The sequence below is a fragment of the Cucurbita maxima genome, unplaced genomic scaffold, assembly GCF_002738345.1.
Source record: "Cucurbita maxima cultivar Rimu unplaced genomic scaffold, Cmax_1.0 Cma_Scf00036, whole genome shotgun sequence".
Taxonomy (NCBI): Eukaryota; Viridiplantae; Streptophyta; class Magnoliopsida; order Cucurbitales; family Cucurbitaceae; genus Cucurbita; species Cucurbita maxima.
This window is the reverse complement of record NW_019272052.1, coordinates 725,543-746,802: the sequence shown is the minus strand read 5'-3', so window position 1 is coordinate 746,802 and position 21,260 is coordinate 725,543. Positions and strand designations below refer to the sequence as shown.

The following is a 21,260-nucleotide window of genomic DNA, read 5'->3' as shown; positions in this document are numbered from 1 at the left end:
CCCCCTTTTTTTTTTTTTTTTTTTTTTTGTAAGTGCTATGATGTTCATTCTTTTGCTTCAATGTGTATCTTATAAAGATTACGAGGTTTTTTCATCTAAGATTCTCGCCCTATCCCTCTACATCGTGTCCAAATATGATCAAAGTTCGTAGCTTTATTGATATTTCTGTTAACCCTTTTGGCAAATTATGCATTTCCAATTCAAATATCTTATCGCAATTGAAGAGTTATATGTAACCGTCGGGCTGGCATATATTGTTTCTTGATCTTTTTAAGGAGTGTTTCGTTCTCCTCTACAATCAAGATGAGATTTTACAATTCACTCCCTTAGGGGTCGAGCGCTGGCACACTTAGGAGTGTCGGGCTCTGACACCATTTCCCACTCTGTGGAATCTGACAAGTTCTAAAAAAGATAGGCTTTTTTTTTTTTTGCAACGTTTAGTAAGCCTAGAATTTCGGCCAAGTCCATCCCACGTCCCCTCTCTGTGCTCTCTTTCTCTAAATTTTCAAACCCACTTCTGCTTAATAACTCCCAACAGTTATCATGAAATGATACTCAGTTTCACTGCCATGGTTCTCAAGTGTAAGTTCAGACATGTTTGGGATTCTGTTTGGGTGGAGAAAAGCTTCTAAATGGTGGGTTCATTGCTACATGTTCTTATTTTTTAAAGGATTTGATCTTTATTTGTGATTTGATACAGTAAGAAGCTGATCGAACAAGCTCTGTGCCGGCTTAAGATGCTCAAGAAGAAGAGATATTCAATTGCTAGGCAATTACGTGAAGATTTGTTTGAGCTGATTAGCAATGGCTATCAACAGATTGCCTTCAACAGGGTATGTCAAAACCCAATACTCTTGTGCGAGATACCATATTGGTTTGGTTGGAGACGTGAATGAACCATTCCTTTTAAGCATGAGAAAAGTCCAAAGAAAGACAATATCTGAGCCCCGGTGTTACAAATGGTGGACTTGGTGTTACAAATGGTATCAGAGCTAGACACCGGGTAGTGTGCCAGCGAAGACGTTGGACCTCCAAGGGGTGGAGAGGGAAACGAAGCATTCCTTGTAAGGGTGTAGAAACCTCTCCCTAACCGACACGTTTAAAGAAGCATTTCTTTTGATTATTTGTATATCAGGTGGAGCAGCTTGTTAGAGATGAAAGCTTGATGGAGGCATATGATTTGATTGAAAATTTCTGTGAGTTCATCCTGGTGAAGTTCTCCCATGTCAGGAAGAACAAGTAGGCCTGACTGTTACCATTTTTCAGGAGGTTTTGATCTGAGAAAAACATCCTTAAAAAATGTCTTTGTTGGTGGTTTCAGGACATGCCCAGATGATCTTATGGAAGCAATTTCAAGTCTCATATTTGCCTCTGCAAGATGTGGGGATTTTCCTGAGCTTAAACCGGTTCGAAAGTTCTTCGAGGAGCGTTACGGACAGCGTTTCGCCATGGCTGCTGTGGAATTGCATCCTGGAAACCTTGTGAATCCACAGGTATTAGAATCCTGGTCATAGATTGTTGTGTTTTGAATATTGAAACACTCATTACTTTCGTACAGATCAAAGAGAAGCTTGTAATGAAGGCTGTTTCAGATGATGAGAAGCAAAGATTGATGAACGAAATAGCTAGAGATTGCTTTCATCCAGCAATTCTGGCTCTTGAATACTGTCCAGATTGGTATCAGGAACATGGCTTAGACAGAACAAACAATCGCTTATCTTATGAAGTAACTATCGGTTATCTCATCGACAAACAGCAGCCCTGTTATGTTCATTCCGAGTGTAGAATGGATGATCATGTCGATTCTATTCAGTCTCCGACGATTAATCGTTTAGATTATGATTGGAACGACGAAATCGTTTTCGATTCGTATTCGATTGGAAGTATAGTTTATGATGTTTTTGTGTACCCTCATTGTCAGCCATATGAAAACAAGTATCCGAGGCACGTTCATCCGAAGCTGCCCGATTACGACGAAATCGCAGCGAAATTCATACAAATGAAGAGAGAATATGTGAAAAAGATGTGAAAAAAAGCAGGTTTGAGAAGTGAAGTTGCTTTATGAACTTGTTTAGCTCCACCAAACAAATGGTGGAAGAATGGAAATCCCACTTACAAGAATATCCCTTCTGTGTTAACAAGGAGTTTGGAAAGCAAATATCAGATATTTTAGGAAGAGATAATTGTCAACCCACGACAAAAAGCAGTGGAACAAACTGTTTAAAAAAGAGTAAGCTCACTACAAGTAAATATTGTCTGCTTTAGTCCATTGCGTATGATCGTAAGCTTCACAATTTCAAAAACATGTCTTCTAAAAAGAGATTTCAACACTTTTATAAAGAATGTTTTGTTTCTCTCTGATCGATGTGGTATCTCATACAACCTACGAGTTTGATAAGTATATATTAATGTTGTTTATGATGGATTAAAGTTGAAGCTTTCCAGCTGAAATGGAGTTGACTTGGACTGTGTTGTTTTTAATTGAAATTGGTGTTCTAAGGAAGATTCATATTTTAATGGATTTGTTTGTAGCAACTTGTTTGGAATGATAAGAGGAATGCTATTGGATTCCGCCATTAACTCCCAGATGCCAAAGTTTAGATATTTTGAATTGATCAAAATTAAATTAGTTTCTAAAATATATTTTTATTTTCGTAAAATAATAAAAATTAATTTGAGCATTGAATTTGTTTTTTATTTTTTATTTTTTATTTTTGGAAAAATCATGCTCAATTTGAAAGAGATTTGTGTACGAGTTTTGATATTTTGCAGATACTTATTATTTTCTCTTATTTGAAAAGGATGGAATTTGGCTTTTTCAAAATTCTCTATTTTTTTTATTAAAATAAAATAACAAAACAAAAACAAATAAATTCTCTTTTTGGCCTTTGCAATTAATTTGTAAAGGCATACCATGGCTATCAAATATATATTTTAATGGAATATATTTATATTATAAATTTAAAATAATTTGAGAAATATATATTTTTAGTAAAATCGTTTAGGTTCGCGATGTATTCGAGAAGGAGAAGACTTGTAGGAAAATAAAGTTAGAGTAAGAAAATTTGATTTGAAATTATCAAGTTTGAACGTTTCTATATGTTTTTATTTTCCGATAACCTCTTAACGTCAACTATAAGCTACTTTCAGTATAGTTTTGAAATCCTTTCATCCATCTAAAGGGTAAAATTACTAACTACGGTATTCTACCTCTTCGTATTACTTACACCACATTTGACTTTTAGAAAGTCTATTTAATTCGAGGAGATCCATTTTCAACGAGGTGAGTAATCCCCATTTAAATGGAGGAAGTAAAAACACATTTTTCCTCGTTAGTTAAATGAAGCTGATGAAAAAATTATATTTCCCGTCTATGTTCCTACCCTCAACCCTGCCCAAATCCTTGTCTGAAATTACGTTGAATATTATATTATATTATTATAAAATTTATTTTGATGTTTTACGATAGAAGTTATTTTGAAAACCCTAAATCCTAAACTCTAAAAATGCTCGAGAAATTCCTATCCTAATTACGATATAAATAAATAAATATGTTCGCAATTAAAGTTGGCCTTCTCCGTCAACATCTATATGGTTGGCAATAGCAAATATTTTAATTTTTAGTCAAATTTAAAATATTATTTATTTAAGTTTTTAAAGATAACATTTGTACGTAAGTCAAAGCACTAAATTTGATTAAAAAATAAAACTATACTTATCGAATATATGGCAAGAACACAAAGAGACAAGGATAGGGCAAGATATTTTGTAGATAGTTAGCCCGGAAGAAAAAGTCAAGAATGAATGACCGACACGTGTCCGTAAACACCGACATAGTTTGTAACGTAGTTGACTTTTGGGCTCCACAAAGAACACCAATTTGACTTTGTATTTTTTTATTATTATTTTTATGAGAGAGAGAAAGACGGAATCACCGAAAGTAGCATAGGGGGCGGGGCGCGTGGGAGCACTTCCATCACACATTAAATATTTACTCTTTCAAATCCCCGTTTTATTTTCAAATTAATTTAACTGATCTAATTTCATATTTAACTATTTTTGTTAATTTTACAATTTTTTAATATAAATTAAATTAAAAAAATTTAAAAATATACTTTAATCACTAATTATTTAATTTTCTAATTTAATTTATACCCAATCAGCTTGTAATTAAAAATATACTTTAATCACTAATTATTTAATTTTCTAATTTAATTTATACCCAATCAGCTTGTAATTCATATAATTTAAATTTGTAATGATTTTTGTAAGATAATTTAATCATCTTTTAAAATAATCCCCGTTTTATTTTCAAATTAATTTAACTGATCTAATTTCATATTTAACTATTTTTGTTAATTTTACAATTTTTTAATATAAATTAAATTAAAAAAAATTAAAAATATACTTTAATCACTAATTATTTAATTTTCTAATTTAATTTATACCCAATCAGCTTGTAATTAAAAATATACTTTAATCACTAATTATTTAATTTTCTAATTTAATTTATACCCAATCAGCTTGTAATTCATATAATTTAAATTTGTAATGATTTTTGTAAGATAATTTAATCATCTTTTAAAATAAAATAAAACATAATTCGTAACTATTCCATCTCCCTTATTACTTAATTAAAAAAATTCTAAAAAATTAAAAAATATTAGATTTATCATAAAAGTTTAATTAATACTTCGAAACTTTTTAAAAAAATTTAAAATTATCAACCATGGCCATTCCGTTTCAAAAATATTAATAAAATTTTAAAATTAACATTAAAAAATTCAGATATATATTAATGATATATTTTTTTTAACATAATATATTTAATTTTAAAAAAAAAATTGGAGGGTATTAATGAATATTTTTTTTATTATTATTATTGGTGGATGAATATTGTTTTATATAGAAAATAGAGTAAATTAATATATGATTAAAAAGAAAAGAAAATAGGAAAAGAATTGAAGTGCAAGGAAAGACCCTTGGAATTGGAATCAATGGGTTTGTGGGGCCGCCTCGTAGCTGACCAACCACAACACTTAAACATATTCTCTCTCTTCCATTCACCAGAAAAACACGAACTTCAAATCTTTTTCTCTTCTCTCATTCAACTTATAAACTTACCCCATTTCTTCTTCTACTCACATTCCCAACACGCCACCGCATCCGCCGCCGTCTACTTCCATATCACCGCCCCCGCTCCGCCGCTCGCTCGCTCGCTCGCTCTGTTTTTTCTTAATCCGGATAAACCCTGTTTCCGATTCAACTCCATTTCACTCTCGAATTCTCTGCTTCCTGCAAGTTTGCGAGCGAGAGGTGTGAGCTTAGAAACTGCTCTGTTTCCATCCATGGCGGAGGATAAGAAAACAGGGAAATCGAAGATGGTTCTTGACGAAACAACCCCACAACTGAAATTTTCAAAGAAGAAGATTGAAAAAGGTAAAGAACAATGGAAGCCTGTTTTAGATGATGCTTTCTTGTCCAGAAGACCTCTCAAGAAATTCTGTAGTTCAGATTTTCGAAACCCATTTCTTCAATCCCCTGTTTCTGTTTCTCCTCCTTCTAAGATCCAATTTCCTTTTGATTTTCAAGCATCTCAGCAATCAACAACAACAACCCAATTCGTTTCTTCGTCCTCTTCTTCTTCTTCTTCTTCCTCTCATTTTCCGGCGTTTGGGTCGCCGGAGCAGCAGATGATTTCTTTTAGTTCCAATCAGCAACAGGGGATCGGCTATCCACCGTACTTCCTCGGTGGCGGCGACCCGGTGGCTACCCAGCAGAGACTTTTCAAGTATTGGAGCGATGCTTTTCATTTGAGTCCGAGAGGGAGAGCTAAGGTGATGAGCAGAATGGGGCCAGATGGGTGTCATTTGTTTGGACCGCCGGTGCAGCCCTTAAGCGCCACCAAGCTTTACAGAGGAGTTAGGCAGCGGCATTGGGGGAAATGGGTGGCTGAAATTCGTCTCCCTCGTAATCGAACTCGCCTTTGGCTAGGAACCTTCGACACCGCCGAAGACGCCGCCATGGCTTACGATCGCGAGGCCTTTAAACTACGAGGCGAAAATGCTCGACTCAATTTCCCCGAACGTTTCCTCAACAAAAACACTCCAAAAACAGAGACGAAAACAGAGCACACTAATCCAATTACAGAGGAGGCTCATGAAGACAGCGCTGTCGTTCTTCCGCCGTCGGAGGAAGAGAAACCGGATGAGCAGTTGACTGAGAGCGGAGGCGCATCGGAGGCGCCGGAGATGGTTTGGGGAGAAATGGAAGAGGCTTGGTTTAATGCAATTCCGGCAGGGTGGGGTCCGGGAAGCGCTGTTTGGGATCATTTAGACCCAACAAACAATTTGATTCTTCAATCACAATTCCCTTTTGGTTCATCAAATCAGCCACAGATTAAGGAGTCCGATGATAATCAGAACATGGTAGAGAATTCTGAATCGGCTTCGTCATCGGCTCCGATGAAGCTGTTCTTATGGAAAGATCAAGATTGAATATGTAGATTTCTTCTTCTTCTTCTATGAATTTTTAGTCCATTGGATCTGTCGGGGGCAGTATTCCGACATGGTCGCATGTTTTTGGAAGACCAATCCAATGGTTTAGGCATCATAAAGATGGAATCTTTGATAGGGTTCTTGATTTTATGTTCGTTTGTTTGTCTTGGTGCATTTCGAAGAACCAGCTAACGAGGGGCTTTGAGACGCTATTTTGATCTCTTTCCCCTTCCTAGTTTGGTGCGTCTTTCTTCCATGGAAACCCTTTGTTTTTGGGATTTCCATGGTGCCTTTTAGGGTTTTCCTTGTATTTTATGTTCCCTCTCTTTTTATATACCATCTCTACCCTCTCCATTTATGTCCCGTCTAAGTCTCCAAATATCCGTAAAATAGAATAGAATTAGGTTGGGTTGTAATTTTAATTTTAGGAGGGTGAGGTTGACGTGACAATAAATTGTCAACCCACAAAATAACCGAATCGTAAACCAAAAATATTTGACTTACCCAACTCAAACCATACCAATTCTCCTGACCCGTAAATGTACTATTTATAAAAACAAAAAAATTACACAGAATTATAATAAATAAATATAATTTTTAAAAATTTAACTATTAATAAAAAAAATGTTTGGGTATATTAATTACTTCATTCTCCTCGGATGCTGTCGTTGCATGACTTCCATCACGAAAAATTGTGACTAATAATTTATTGTGTTTTATATGATATTTATAAATATTTAATAAATAATAATTCATCGAATTAAAATAAGGTGGAAATGTTTAGGACATGGTGTGAAAGGGACGGGTGGGACCCGAAACGCCGTCCATTGACGGCATAATTAATGATATTGTTAGCAGATAGTATAAGTATTATTTATTTAATTAAACCTAATCCATTTCTTAATCCCCTGCTTATCAATAATCTTTATTATTATTATTATTTTTCTCCATTTCTTCAGTTGGAATGGCGGCCTCCGCCTCCCTCAAGTGGTGGACAACTTTTTGCATTTAAGAAGATAAATATAAAATAATATTTAAAAGTCGGACCGATTTTTAAAATATGTATTTTTATTTTTTTAATTCGTTTAAATTTTTAACCCTAAATACTGTTCTGAGGCCCAAGTAAGTGCAGCAAAGTCAGGCCCAGGCCCTAATATTTGGACCGATGCGAGGGCCCATTTTGAATGGGCCACATTGTGAAATGACTCTTTTATCCTTCAAGATGTAGAAATCATACTCCGTTCTTCGGGTAACAAATTGGCAAATTCCAAATATATTGGATAAAAAGACCGAAAAGGGCTCAATTTCTCAAGACTGTCGAGATTTGGGAGTTGAGAGCAATGATAGTGTTGATACAGCAACTGCCTCAGCTTCATTTTACAGGCGCCAAGCGGGAAGGATTCGGCTATTCAAATTTACGCTCCGTTCCCCATCAATGGAATTTCAAATTCAATTCTAAAGCCTCGTGGAAGTGCTTTTGCAACAAGAACGAAACTATCCATGATGCCTCTCAGGTGAATCCGATAATTTCTTTATGTTTCTACTTTTGAGTATCGCTGATTGTCAAGAAATTCTTATTGAAATGTTTTGTTTTCAATTCGATGCGTTGTTTGTGTGTGCGTGTGTTCATTTCCAAGTCCGACTGCGATTTTCTGATTTGATTTAGGGTTTTTCTGCTCTGCCACGGGATGCTCCTTGGGATAATGCTACTGCTTGGAGTACAATGGCTCTTTACATTTTCAGCTTGCATATTCCTTTGAGCTTTGGAAGCTTGTCTCTCGTTTCCCAATTAATGCGCATACCTGTTCTTGATCCTCAAACTAAGGTTAGTGCTTATTTGGATGGTATGAAACCATGTGAGATTTGGAGAGTAGAACGAAACATTCTTTATAACGGTGTGAAAATCTCTCTCTATCCCTAGTAGAGGTAGACACGTTTTAAAACTTTGAGGGGAAGTCCGAAAGTGAAAGTCCAAAGAGGACAATATTTGCTAACGGTGGGCTCGGACGATTATAAACCATGACTCAATCTTTAGTACACTTTGGAAGATGGGTTTGGCTTGAATTTCAAAATGCTCGAGGTTTATGTCATCATTGGTAGCCTTTGTGATTATGTTTAACATAGCGTTGTTGAGGATTATTGAAAGAAGTAGTCCTGCATTGGTTAATTAAGAGGAAGATCATGGGTTTATAAGTAAGGAACACTATATTTATTGGTACAAGACCTTTTGAGAAACCAAAGACAAAGCAATGAAAATTTATGCTCAAAGTGGACAATATCATACCATTGTGAAGAGCCGTGATTTCTAATAAGCGTTTGGTCTCTTTTTTGTTGGCTCACTTCTAGCTTGTTCATTCCCAATGCAGGCTCTATCAAGGCTTGGAATTCAAACTATTGAGTTCATTGTGACCGTTCTTCTACTAAAGGTCACTGCGAAACCAAACTACAGATTCAGAAACTTCTTTAGAGACCATAACTTAGGCGGCAAAAGGAATTGGCTATTTGCATCAGCTTTTGGATTTGGGTTCCTCGTGTCATTAGTTTTCCTTACATCAATTCTTGCAGAAACAGTGATTGGACCGAAGGTTAGCATTGTTCTGTTTCCATAATTTACAGTTCAAAAGATGTGATTTCTTGTTTACAGTTCCACTGAATTGCAGGCTGTAAACAGCCCTGTGCTGAAGGAGATTCTTGACAGCAGCAACATCTCAAGAGCAGCATGCTTCATAGGGTACTGTGTTGTGACACCCTTCTTGGAAGAGACTGTTTACAGAGGCTTTCTATTGGCATCAATATCATCAGAGATGCAATGGCAGCAAGCTGTTCTCGTCAGCTCCGCGGTCTTCAGTGCAGCTCACTTGTCTGGTGAAAATTCTGTACAACTCTTCATCATTGGGTGTGTCCTAGGATGCTCGTACTGTTGGACTGGCAATTTAAGGTCTTCAATCCTCATACATTCCTTGTACAATGCAATGACCCTTCTTTTAACTTACCTATCCTAATGACTACTTACATTTCTTCCTAATTCTACTTCACGTGTGACTTGTGCTGGCTTTATATAACCTTGTCATCATTTGTCATTTGTCATCATTGGGTGTGTTGCCTTGTCATACTTGGTTGCTTGTAATAGCCTAAACCCACCGTTAGCAAATATTGTACTTGTTGGGTTTTTCCTTCCCCTCAAGGTTTTTAAAATGTATCTACTAGGGAGAGGTTTTCACTCTTATAAAGAATGGTTCGTTCTCTTCCCCATCGTACTTGCTAGCACTCGTTCCCTTCTCCAATCAATGTGGGATCTCCAATCCATCCCCTTCGAGGCCCAGTGTCCTTTCTCGCATAAGGCCTCGTGTCCACCCCCTTTCGAAGTTCAGCCTCCTCGCTGGCACATCGTTCGGTTTCTAGTTCTGATGTCATTTGTAACAGTCCAAGGCTACCGCTAACAGATATTGTTATTTGGCCTTTCCTTTTCGAACTTCTTTTCAAAGATTTTAAAACGCGTCTACTAGGAAAAAGTTTTTACATTGCCAGTGAGTGACGTTCAGATGGAAATTAAAGTAACGGAGTTGTTGCATTCACGTCTAGATTTTTTCAGGTTAATGCTGAAACGCCTGAAACTCACACTTAAAGAGGGAGAATTACTTACTGTTCTAAACTTCAGTTCCTTGTTAAGATAGTTGAGTTGATGATATTAAAGTTGCAAACTTTTTAGTTGCCACCATCAATGCTTTCAACCTTTCAACCGACACCAAGGGGGCCAGAGGAGAGTCGAGGAAATGACTACCAATTATGTTACTAGGCCTTAGCCCCCACCTGTCTCTGTTCATCACCTCTGGCTTCCTATGCAATTATGCTTTCAAATTTAAGGGCAACACCCCAAATGGCCATAAATTCAAATAAAATTATGATGTTTTTTATTTTTCACATGTAAAAGTAATAATTCTCGTAGATCCAATTCCCTCCTAACAAACGAACATATAGAATGTTTTCACACCCTTATAAAGAATGTTTGATTCTCTTCCTCAACTGATGTGAGATCTCACAGTCCACCTCCTTTAGAACTCAGCGTCCTCACTAGTACTTGTTCCCCTCTCCAATCGATGTGCCCTTAGAGGCCCAACGTCCTCACTGTCACACTGTCTGATGTCTGGTTGTGATACCATTGGTAGATATTGACCTCTATGGATGCTTCCTCTCAAGATTTTTGGAGATATTGTCCTCTTTGAGTTTTTCCTTTTACGCTTTCCCTCAAAGGCTGTCCTCTCTGAGTTTTTTTCCTTTTAGGTTTTCCTTCAAACACGTCTGCTGATGAAAGATTTTCACACGAATGTTTCGTTCTACTCTCCAACCAGCGTGAGATTTCACAGAAAGTACAATGTCAAGATGAATATTTTCTGAGCATAGATACCAAAATGAACCAACTTAAAAGTGTATTTAAACTTTGAGATATTATTATTATTTGGAGGCGAAAGAATCAGATTCGCCCAAAAAAAAAAAGAAAAAAGAAAAAGTAAAAAATGCTTGGCCTGGACTCTTGGATTCCTGGATTCCTGGAATTCTAAATTTCAATTCAAAACAACATAGAACTTGGCATAATGCCACACTGGTCCAATAAAAAAGCTGTTTCTTTTGTCCCCTCCTCTTGATCGAACCCACAATCATTTCCACCCCTTGGATGCGGGACACGTGGCTATCAACGTCTCGAAGTTTGATTGGCCCAGCAAAGCACAGCCAATACCAGCCCCAATTATTCCTTTAGTATTTCTTTTATAAGAACCCATTTGCTGCCGCTGAATCCTCCTCCTCCTACTGATACCCAAAACAGAGAAACAGAGTAAAAATCCCATCAATCAATACAGAGACATATTGAAGAAGAAGAAGAAGAAGAAGAAGAAGAAGAAGAAGAAGAATGGGCGGATTTGAGAAGCAGGTGAAGGAGAGGGCGAAGGAATTGAAGAGCATCTTCAAGAAAGGGGTGAAGATTGTGGGCGAAACCTGCAAGAAAGGCTGGCACAAAGTCAAGCACTTCAAACGCTAACCATCATCAACAACAGCATCAACAACATCATACCTAAACTCCTTAGAGCTTGATTCTTTCTGGATTTGTGTTTGTCAGAAAGTTTGGTTTATCTTCTGGGTTTATTTAGATTCATTAGGGCTCTGTTTTTTGGTATCTTTCTGGGTTTCTTCATTTTGATCTGGGTTTCATTCATGTCCTCTCTCAATAATGTATCCCAATTCCTTCATGTTCATTAAATTTAACTTCTTTTTGTTCATAAGATTGCAAATTTGGGTTTTTTTTGTATGACTAAAATAAATAAATAAATAAACTAGTTTTTTTTTTTTTTTGAAAAAAAAATATAATTATGCAAAATATCTCAATTTCGTGACAAGCGTCAATTTCTTATGAGTTTTGGATAATGTACACAATTCTAAAATTTTCTACCAAATCCAATTCGATTGCATTAATTTTGGTTAAAAAAATATTTAAAACAAATTAAAATACACTTGGCAAAAAAAAATAAAAAAATTGAAATTGAAAAAGAAAAATGAGGACCCAATAATCCAGAATCGAAGTGCAGAAGGTGGAGTTTCTGCCAATTTTGTGTGGATTTACAATCTTTGAATCAAGAGGATGATGATGAAGCTTCGAAGCTGGAACAAGCCCATACCTAATCTCCTTCAGAGCCCTCAACGATCTATGCCATTACCTTGCCTCTTCTGTATCAAAAGCCCTTCCCCGCTCTTCTCTTCCACTCCGCCGCCCACATCGCCTGCTCTTCTTGACAAAATCTTAACCATACGAGACCCTAAAATCTCTGTTATTCCGGTACTCGAGAAGTGGGTCGGCGACGGAAGAGCGATTGGGAAACAGGAACTTCAGTCGCTTGTTCGCCTCATGAAGAGCTTCCGCCGCTTCAATCACGCTCTAGAGGTTCGCTTTCCCGCTTCAATCACTGTTTAGCTTATTGTTTTCTATTCCTGGATTGAGTTTCAATGTTCTCTGATTTTTCTCTCTGAGATCAGTTCGTAGCATTTGGTTGTCTCTTCTTGCCCTAATTTTGGAAATGGTGTTCGTTTAGTACATGTTCATAACTGAAAATTTCTTCGTTTTGCTTCCAAAACTTGAGATATTGTTAGAACGGAATGTTACGAATCACGACTCTCCACTATGGTATGATATATTTCCAACGATCCTCATCAGAAGAAAACATTAAGAGTTGCTGTGATAAGAACATTTTTTCAAGTGAGTGTTGAGTTTCATACTTTCTTGCTTTTGTCCAGATATCTAGATGGATGACGGATCGAAGATACTTTAATCTATCGTCGAGCGATGCTGCGATGAGGCTGGATTTAATCCGCATAGTTCATGGTCTGGAACACGCAGAACATTACTTCAATAGTATATCATCCCAGTTGAGAACTTCTAATGCTTATGGCGCTCTTCTCTGTAGTTATGTGCGAGAGAGATCAGTTGAGAAAGCTGAAGCCATTATGCAAGAAATGAGAAAATTGGGGTTTGCTACCACGTCGTTTCCGTATAACGTGCTAATTAACCTCTACGCTCAGGTCGGGCAGCATCATAAGATTGATCTATTGATTCAAGAAATGGAAATGAAGGGAATACCTCAGGATATCTACACTGTTAGAAATCTTAGTGCAGCTTATGTTGCTAATGCAGACATTTCTGGTATGGAAAAGATCCTCAAAAGGATTGAGGAGAATTCTGAATTCAGAGCTGATTGGAGAATTTATTCAATTGCTGCTAGTGGATATCTATCAGCTGGGTTGGAAACAGAGGCTCTCTCCATGCTGAAGAAAATGGAGGAGAAGATTCCACCGCGTAAAAACAAATCGGCGTTTGAGTTTCTGCTGTCGCTTTATGAACGAACAGGTCGTAAGGACGAACTTTACAGGGTTTGGAGTACGTTCAAGTCATCAATTAAACAAATAGATGTGCCATATGCCTTAATGATCACATCTCTAGTGAAACTTGATGATATTGAAGGGGCTGAAAGGATTTTCCAGGAGTGGGAATCAAAGTGCACATTCTATGATTTTCGAGTGTTGAATCGACTTCTGGTTGCTTATTGCAGAAAAGGTCTTTTTGATAAGGCAGAATCGCTCGTTAACCGAGCAGTGATGGGAAGAACTCCATATGCCAGCACGTGGAGCGTGTTAGCTATGGGATACGTCGAACACGGGCTCATGAGCAAAGCAGTTGAGATGTTGAAGAGAGCTATGTTAGTTGGAAGGCAGGATTGGAAACCAAACCAAGACATTTTGGAAGCCTGTCTGAATTACTTGGAAGAGCAAGGAGATGGAGAAACAATGGAGGAAATGATACGACTATGCAGAAGCTCGGGTACGGTGACGAAGGAGATGTACTACAGATCGCTGAGGACTTCCATTGCAGGTGGAAAACCAGTGCTCAGCATTCTAAACCAGATGGAGATGGATGGTTTTTCTGCTGATGAAGAAGTGCACAAAATCCTGGGAACTAAGACCTCTTGTAGTGATTGGTAACATTCTTTTAGGCTCATCGCGAGTCTCAGCACTATAAAATCGTTGACAGAGGCTATGGTTGAAATACAAGACCAGCTCTTCTTCCTGTGATAAGAAAAGGAATGCTATAAAGCTAATTCCACTTGTTTTGGGTCCTTAAAAGAATTTCAAATGTAAATTTGGATTGTCACTGCAAATCCTCTTCATTTTCTATCTTGTTAGTAGAATAGGCGAATCCAAGAACGGTCAAGAATGTAACAACTCAAGTCCACCACTAGCCGATATTATCTTATTTGGGCTTTCTCTGGCTATTAGGGAGAGGTTTTCACATTCTTATAAAGAATGTTTCATTCTCCTCTTCTCCACTTCCTTGGAGGCTTAGTACCCTTGTTGACATATCGCCTAGTGATTGACTCTTATACCATTTGTATCAACTCAACCCCACTACTAGCAGATATTATTTTCTTTGAATTTCCACTAAAGAGAAATCTTTCCACTTCTAGGTTTTCTCTCAAAGTTTTAAAACGTGTGTGCTAAAACTGATGTGAAATCTCACAGAGAGTAATAGAAGGCCATATAACGAGCCTTTAAACAAAATTATTATTTACATCAACTACATAAGAAGGGCAAGCCAAGGGGCAACATCGCCACCAACGCTCAGCCACGCCTACATAACACAATCTGCATATCATTTTTTACAATGGATTAGAGAGTAAAGGGAAAATCTATGGCTCAGAACAAAAGAAGACAGATAACTAAGAAACAGAAAAGAAAAATACAGATTCTGTTGAGTGATTCATCAGTCTGCAAAATATGCCTTCTAATCCTTGGGCTACTGCTCCACACAAGAGGGTATGCATTGGGATATGCATATAGATTCGTTATTGCACCGAACATTCTTGCATAAACCACTTCTCCAAACACTCCTGTCACTTGAGCATAGCAAATGTTTGATTGATTAGAAGAATTTCCTTGCCTAGATTGAGGAACTGGGTGAGAGGTTGGGTGAGAAGCTGGCTTTGGTAACTCGAAGCAAACAGGACCGTTAGGCCTCCGAGGGACGACGATTCCAAGCTGCGAATTCTTGCTTTCGAATGGGTCTTGAGTTCCACCTTTGCCATAGAGTGGCACTAGAGTAGCATCAGAAACTTCTGCCTTACAAACTGGACATTGCTGGAGTCGCCGGCCATGTTTTTCTTTAGAGCTGTCCTGAAAGTGAAGCCATTTGTAAAGGCAGGGCCAACAAAAGAGATGGCCACAAAGTGTAACAACAGGATCTTTCACAGTCTCTAAGCATATGTTACAGTCGAACAGCCCAGAGGCATCACCATGAGTGTCAGCCATGGCATCCACAACAGACGTCCAAGACTTGTTCTCTCCAAATGAGTTAATCTCCATCTCCAAATGCTCTGTTGTAACACAACCCTTCTTAGAAACCTAAACTACCAAATCATAAAAACTTAGATCAATATTGGATCGAAAGATCGAACAACCACAAGATCTTTGAAGAAACAGAGAAAATATATGTTTACATGCAGAGATGAACTTGTTTTGGTTCTCTCTGATTACAAAAATCAATACCTTGAATCCCAAGGAAAGATAAGAGCAAGGAGATAAGAGGTAGAGTTATGTGCTTTCAGAATATTATAAAGACAAACTCTTGGTTAATGCCGCAGGCCAATTAGATATTTAAATCTTATTTGCAAGTTGACCTTCTGGAAAGTTTTTTGGGGCTAGAAACTATCCATATCCAGATCCAAAATAAATAAATCTTGAGCTATACCGAAAATTAATTAAACAAACATGGTGGTGTCGGCTCAAGCTAATCTTGAGTACAGGCGCATGAATCAGCTGATAAAGACATAAGATTAGAACTGTTCATCATAAATTATAAAAAATTCTTTTGAATTTTGTTCAATCTTTAAAAAATACTACATTTTAACACTACTCAACAAGAAATCTCTTAGAACATTCAACAAAAATTTCGAATTAAAAAAGTAGGATACCTATCCAAAATTCTGTTCGAAGTCACTCTCATACGATTCTAAACTAAATTACCTCTTCTTAAACATGTTTATCCATATCTAAACCAGTTTTCTAAAATATTTCCAACAATTTAAAACGGATTTCAAAAGCCAATCACACAGAAATCAAGTGAATATGCAATTAGAACACGAAATGACTGATCCAATCTTCTTCCGATGAAATTTTGTTAGAAATTCGTTAAGATGAAAACTAATGCTTCAATTTGAAAGGAAAAAAAAACCCTATTCTGTCAAGAATCAGACATGAGCCCATAATTATTCCACAGAAGAAGAAAACACAAGTTCAACATTCAAAATCCTCAAGTTCAAAGCGTACCAAATTTCGAACAGGAATTAGTCGCTTCGATTCAGAGAGGCACGGGAGTCTAGAAGAAGGTTGCCAGTAACGGGGAGTACGCAAAATTTAGGGATATGAAACTTCGTACCGCAAAATCACGAGCTCCAATGGAAAATTATCAGAAACAATAAAAAAAAAGAACGAGAACGAAATGTGAGATCGAAGAAGAAGAAGAAGAAGAAACTGAAGAACATAAAAGATGAGAGGGTACGTAACGTTGACGCCGAGATTTAAAGGCGCCAACTCTTAACACCGTCATTCTTCTAATCTTCTTTTAATTTTCAACAAAATATAAACAAATAAATAAAATAAATTCAAAATAATAATAATAATAATAATAATAATAAATCTCACTGCTACGTGTCGTTACGATAGCAGCAGGAAGTTTCTATACTTTCCCCCCTAATTTTGTTGATATATTTTATGAAGGAAATTAAAATTAGATAAATATCATTATTTTAATTATTTTTTCATACAAAAAGATTAAAAAAAAAATAATAGATAGGTTTTGATTATTTTTCACACCCTTCCAAATAAATTTTAAAATATCTATTTAATTTCAAATAATTATTAATTGGCCATAATTAGAATCTGAATCTAAGAAAGCTAATTGAGAAATGGAAGAGAGTGGTAATTAATTTCACTAAAAAAATGTTGGCTTCTAGAAGATTTCTATTCTTTAAAAAAAAAAAACTAATTATTGAGATTGATTCCTTCTAGAAGATGAAGTAAAATATAAATATATATATAAAAGATCATCCGAACACAAAAAAATACGTGTCAATGGTGTGAGTTACGGGTCTATTTGATATTTAAATTTTTAATTTTCTTTATACTAAAATATATATTCTATTTTTTTAATTCAAAATTAAAATTTATATAAATAAATTCATTTTTTAAAATATGACAATCCATTAAAATAAAGGGTTTCTGGAAGATTTTGTATAGAAAATACCTAATATTCTAAGCTTATTATTAAATAACCCCAAAATTTCCCCTAAATGTATGAATTACTTTTTTAAGAAAATGGCCCAATAAATTCTTTTTATTTTCTGGATGGATATTCCGTTTTTAGCAAAATTAAATTGACAGCTGATTATTTTTATTGTGATTTAACCAAAATTATGACATCATTTTAAAATAATAAGTAGGTAGTTATGACCATTCTTGAATTTATTGGTTAAAAAAAATTAGTGATTTTAAAAATAAAATGGTTATTTATTAAATGAATTATATATATAGAAAAATGAGGAGTTGAAAGTTTGAATAAGGTGTTACTAATTTATGTACAACTTTCATAGTGACATTAGGAAATTAAGGAAGAATGTTGGATTATTAATATAATTAATTGAATTTACCCTAATTTATTGAGTTAGGTATTGGAACAATGTTGTATTTGAAGTTTAATTTTAGTCGTTTACTTTCAAAAAATACACAAACTAAAATGAGACATATAAAACAATAGACTAAAATTTAATTAAATTTCATGTATTTTACACAAATGTTAATTCAAATGGATTAAATTATGAATTTATTTAGTAAATTTTAAAGTTTGTGCTTGGTTTCTAAATTTTTATAGGTTTTTGTTTTAAAAAATAAATTATATATTTACTATACAAAATTTAAATTTTAAAATTTTTAAAATTTGTAAATTTATTGAAAATTTAAAAAGAAAGTTGAAAATGTAAGAAAAAATTCATAATATTTTAATCGTTTTTTTATTTTTTATTCTGTGGTCTTGACTTTTGTTTTATTTTCTATTCCTATAAAAATATACATTTAAGTTTCATTTTAATTTAAATTATTCAACAGATGGCATTTTAATTAATCATTTATAGTTTAAAAAATAGCTATAAAATTATTATTTTGTTATTAATAAATAGAGATTATTAAATTGACCAAATTAAATGATGGTATATACTAAAGTTTATGAAAAACATAAATTTTTTTTTGTAACGGACAAGTTGTTTTATTTTATATGTTAAGTCGGTTATAATTAGCTGTTTTATATGTTTTCATATCATGCTATTATTAAATAACAATAATAATTTGAAGGTCAAATAATATATCATCCCTCAAAAATTAATTTTTTTCCTTTAAATTTAAAATAAAAACATAAATTTTATTAAGAAAAAAAAAAGATTATTAAACTATATTTCGACAACATTTTAATTTTAATCATCAATTTGTCATTATCGTAGCAATCGAATGTTATCGCTAACTATCAAGTATGACCACCGCCGACTCAACTAAACCAATAAAGTAAAATGATGTATATACAACTATATTTATATATACAACATATCTTTTACGACCAAACGTATTTTGCTATTTAATATCTATTTTACACCAAGTCTTGTTATTATTTAACTAGTTTGTATATATTTTAAAGTCATGTCGTTAATTTTTTTTTATAAATAAATATATATATTTTCTAATATCTTGATAATTAGAATATTATTGTTTAGAAATATAGAGATGGAACGTTCATAAATATCACTCACAATTTTATATACAATGTCGTCATATGGGATTGAGAACGTAAACAATTTATATTACTTTTATCTTATATTACTCGATTAAAAAACGGTGTATTTATTTTTCTTTAAAAATTATTTTGAAAAATACACACCTTATTAGATTCCGAATTTGCAAATTGGGTGGGTGGATTATGAGCTACTCATAGTTAGTTAGTTGACCAACCAAAAATTTATGAACAGTTGACTTTAAGATCAGCTAATAACAATCCAATTGAGACAGAAGTCAACTTTCGTATTATTATTTTTTTAATTAAAAGAAATGGATAAGGTTGAATTACATAACCGTTATAAAGTGGTTGCCCTTAAATATCGTGTGAAATAAGAAGAAAACTAGGTGAAATTAGATTGGTTGGTGAGTTGACTTTTGGAGCTTAAAATGTTTTTTTTTGTTTTTTTATTAAAAAAAAATATAATAAAATAAAAACATAAATTAATCACTAATTTGTTGTTTGTTATGGAATTTAATTTTTATAAATTGTAAACGAATGAGAAGGGGGAGAAAGGATAAGATTTGGTGAAATGGAATCTTATTACCAAAATTTTGATATTCAAAGTTTGAATTATGAAAAATAAATAATTAAACAAACAATTTTCTCTCCAAAAACATAAATTATGTCAAAAAAAAAAAAAAAACGAAAAGAAATAGAAAAATTCAGCCCGAAAAAAGTAAAGCCCTTTAGCAGTGTTCAACCAGAAGAAAACCCATTTCCAGTTTTGGGCTTTTCTGCTAAATGAACTTTTTAAATTTTAAATCGATTAAATTAAATTTTTAAAAACTGAAATTTGGGTCCGCTCAGAATTTGATATATTTTTTTGTTGGACAACTCGTCCTATATTTTTTTAAGATTATTATAAATATTAAGAATATTTACGTTTGTCGTAATTTGTAAATATTTTAAATAATTTTAAAAACAATTCAATTTAACCCAATATTAAAATAGAAGGTCGAGTTGAATTGTATTGAACAGAAATGGTAAACTCTCAAATACCCACCAGCTTTGTAGATGAATTACACGACATGTCTAACAACTGCGTCCACACAATGTTCCCTCCTTGCCTCTTTGCTCATCAATGCAGAGGACAAGAAGGCCTATCTTGTGAGAAAGGTGATATCAAAGCCTCTTCTACTGCTTCGCCCCTTCAAACTCGACATCGACTCAGCTCTCTCGCTCTGCTCGGTCCGTTATTTTCGAACACGAACATAACCCGTCTAGATGATCTTTCTTATCTTTTTTATTTGTTGTTGATGAAGAACGACGCCCTCAAATTGCACGAATTGCAAATGGATAGAATTAAGATTTAGAATGGCGGCTGTTTCTTGGTTGTTTGTTAATGGCTGTCAGATGAGATGGATAATCTTCCATCTTTTTGTTTGCTAATGCAACATCAAATTCCAATAAACCATAAATTTAGTCCCCAATTTTTTAAAATTTAACGATTTAGTCCATGTATTTAAAAAATTCCTAATAAATTTATAAACTTCTCTAACGATATTTATCTGAAATATTTAAGTTTATAAATACGACTGCCACATATTAAATCGTTATCGAAAAAGACCTTAAATATTTAGTGTCAGGTTGATTTTAGACAAGTTGACGACACTGGATAATACTCATAATCATAATCATATCAAAATTAACCTGTATTTCAAATCATGCATTTAAATAGATTATATGCAAATCAAGTTTAAAAATGAAATACTTTAAAAGTATAAATAAAAATGTTGTGACCCAATTGTCATATTAGTTTGTCCATTTTTGCCGTGTCGAATTAAAAGATAAGTATGAACCAACATACCTAATGGTCGAGACGAAGACTTAACAATAATGGCAATTATCATAATTCTCTTGAACCTCAGCCACATTTTGGTGCAACCCCATTAACGAAAAAGACTCCTAACTTTTTGCCTCAAAGATGCTCCTCTCAAATTCAAATTTAAATCTTGCTCGTCATATTTGACTTACTCCCAACGTTACAATAATTGTTAATTCTAACATGTTTCGTTTTTCGATTTAACGATGAGAATGATCGAACTGATATCCACTTTAGAGGGAAAGTTGTGTTGTCAATTTGTCATTACCAAAACAGAGCACTAGAAGTAGTGATATCTAGATAAGGAGTGACTGTCATCTTTTTTTAATCATATCATTAAAGAAAAATGTACAAAATTACCATATAAAAAGTATATATTATGTCATTACATTAAATATATTATATGGTCGAGTTACGAGAAGGAACAAAACGAAACCCACCACTTGTAATACATGATTGGGGATCATTCCTCACTGTGATTGATCTTTTTTTTTTTTTTTTTTTTTTTTTTTTTTTTTTTTTTTTT

The 21,260-nt window shown here is 34.4% G+C and overlaps 5 protein-coding genes across 9 annotated transcripts in view; 4 read left to right on the top strand and 1 right to left on the bottom strand.

Annotated features, from left to right (window-relative positions):
• Positions 1 to 16,631, bottom strand: part of LOC111468313 (E3 ubiquitin-protein ligase RMA1H1-like) — a 22,445-nt gene extending 5,814 nt beyond the window's left edge. The window contains exons 1-3 of one of the 5 annotated variants that reach the window (XR_002714730.1): positions 16,362 to 16,631; positions 14,677 to 15,442; positions 516 to 520 (exon numbers count right to left, since the gene is read on the bottom strand). Coding sequence is in view for 4 of the 5 variants with exons in the window: in XM_023113487.1 (XP_022969255.1) it covers positions 14,733 to 15,398 (666 nt within the window). In the remaining variant the exon portion in view is untranslated. Of the gene's footprint in view, positions 1 to 515; positions 521 to 14,562; positions 15,443 to 15,581; positions 16,333 to 16,361 lie in introns of those variants that run through there. The other 4 variants (XM_023113487.1, XM_023113488.1, XM_023113490.1 and 1 more) reach the window with 4 other exon arrangements.
• On the top strand, positions 595 to 2,029 carry LOC111468061. Its single transcript, XM_023113111.1, has 5 exons — positions 595 to 635; positions 701 to 833; positions 1,136 to 1,239; positions 1,283 to 1,493; positions 1,559 to 2,029. Exons 1-5 carry the CDS (start codon positions 595 to 597, stop codon positions 2,027 to 2,029), a joined length of 960 nt encoding a protein of 319 aa, XP_022968879.1.
• LOC111468219 (ethylene-responsive transcription factor ERF053-like) lies at positions 5,088 to 6,859 on the top strand. Its single transcript, XM_023113365.1, has one exon. It carries the CDS (start codon positions 5,349 to 5,351, stop codon positions 6,495 to 6,497), a length of 1,149 nt encoding a protein of 382 aa, XP_022969133.1. The 5' UTR covers positions 5,088 to 5,348; the 3' UTR covers positions 6,498 to 6,859.
• Positions 7,822 to 9,587, top strand: LOC111468260. The gene is made up of 4 exons (XM_023113422.1): positions 7,822 to 8,011; positions 8,164 to 8,322; positions 8,864 to 9,082; positions 9,158 to 9,587. Exons 1-4 carry the CDS (start codon positions 7,838 to 7,840, stop codon positions 9,497 to 9,499), a joined length of 894 nt encoding a protein of 297 aa, XP_022969190.1. The 5' UTR covers positions 7,822 to 7,837; the 3' UTR covers positions 9,500 to 9,587.
• On the top strand, positions 12,029 to 14,439 carry LOC111468172 (pentatricopeptide repeat-containing protein At2g20710, mitochondrial-like). The gene is made up of 2 exons (XM_023113292.1): positions 12,029 to 12,429; positions 12,780 to 14,439. The coding sequence occupies exons 1-2, from the start codon at positions 12,130 to 12,132 to the stop codon at positions 14,019 to 14,021; spliced, it is 1,542 nt and encodes a 513-aa protein (XP_022969060.1). The 5' UTR covers positions 12,029 to 12,129; the 3' UTR covers positions 14,022 to 14,439.
• Positions 16,632 to 21,260: the final 4,629 nt, after the last annotated feature.

What these genes read in the sequence shown, in the direction of transcription:
- LOC111468061 (XM_023113111.1), top strand. Translation starts at nt 595, where the DNA reads ATGTTTGGGATTCTGTTTGGGTGGAGAAAAGCTTCTAAATG. An exon ending in TGGAGAAAAGCTTCTAAATG is followed by an intron (nt 636 to 700) that starts GTGGGTTCATTG and finishes GATTTGATACAG; the next exon opens with TAAGAAGCTGATCGAACAAG. An exon ending in GAAACCTTGTGAATCCACAG is followed by an intron (nt 1,494 to 1,558) that starts GTATTAGAATCC and finishes ACTTTCGTACAG; the next exon opens with ATCAAAGAGAAGCTTGTAAT.
- LOC111468219 (XM_023113365.1), top strand. Translation starts at nt 5,349, where the DNA reads ATGGCGGAGGATAAGAAAACAGGGAAATCGAAGATGGTTCTTGACGAA.
- LOC111468260 (XM_023113422.1), top strand. Translation starts at nt 7,838, where the DNA reads ATGATAGTGTTGATACAGCAACTGCCTCAGCTTCATTTTACAGGCGCC. An exon ending in CTATCCATGATGCCTCTCAG is followed by an intron (nt 8,012 to 8,163) that starts GTGAATCCGATA and finishes GATTTGATTTAG; the next exon opens with GGTTTTTCTGCTCTGCCACG. An exon ending in AAACAGTGATTGGACCGAAG is followed by an intron (nt 9,083 to 9,157) that starts GTTAGCATTGTT and finishes ACTGAATTGCAG; the next exon opens with GCTGTAAACAGCCCTGTGCT.
- LOC111468172 (XM_023113292.1), top strand. Translation starts at nt 12,130, where the DNA reads ATGATGATGAAGCTTCGAAGCTGGAACAAGCCCATACCTAATCTCCTT. An exon ending in GCTTCAATCACGCTCTAGAG is followed by an intron (nt 12,430 to 12,779) that starts GTTCGCTTTCCC and finishes GCTTTTGTCCAG; the next exon opens with ATATCTAGATGGATGACGGA.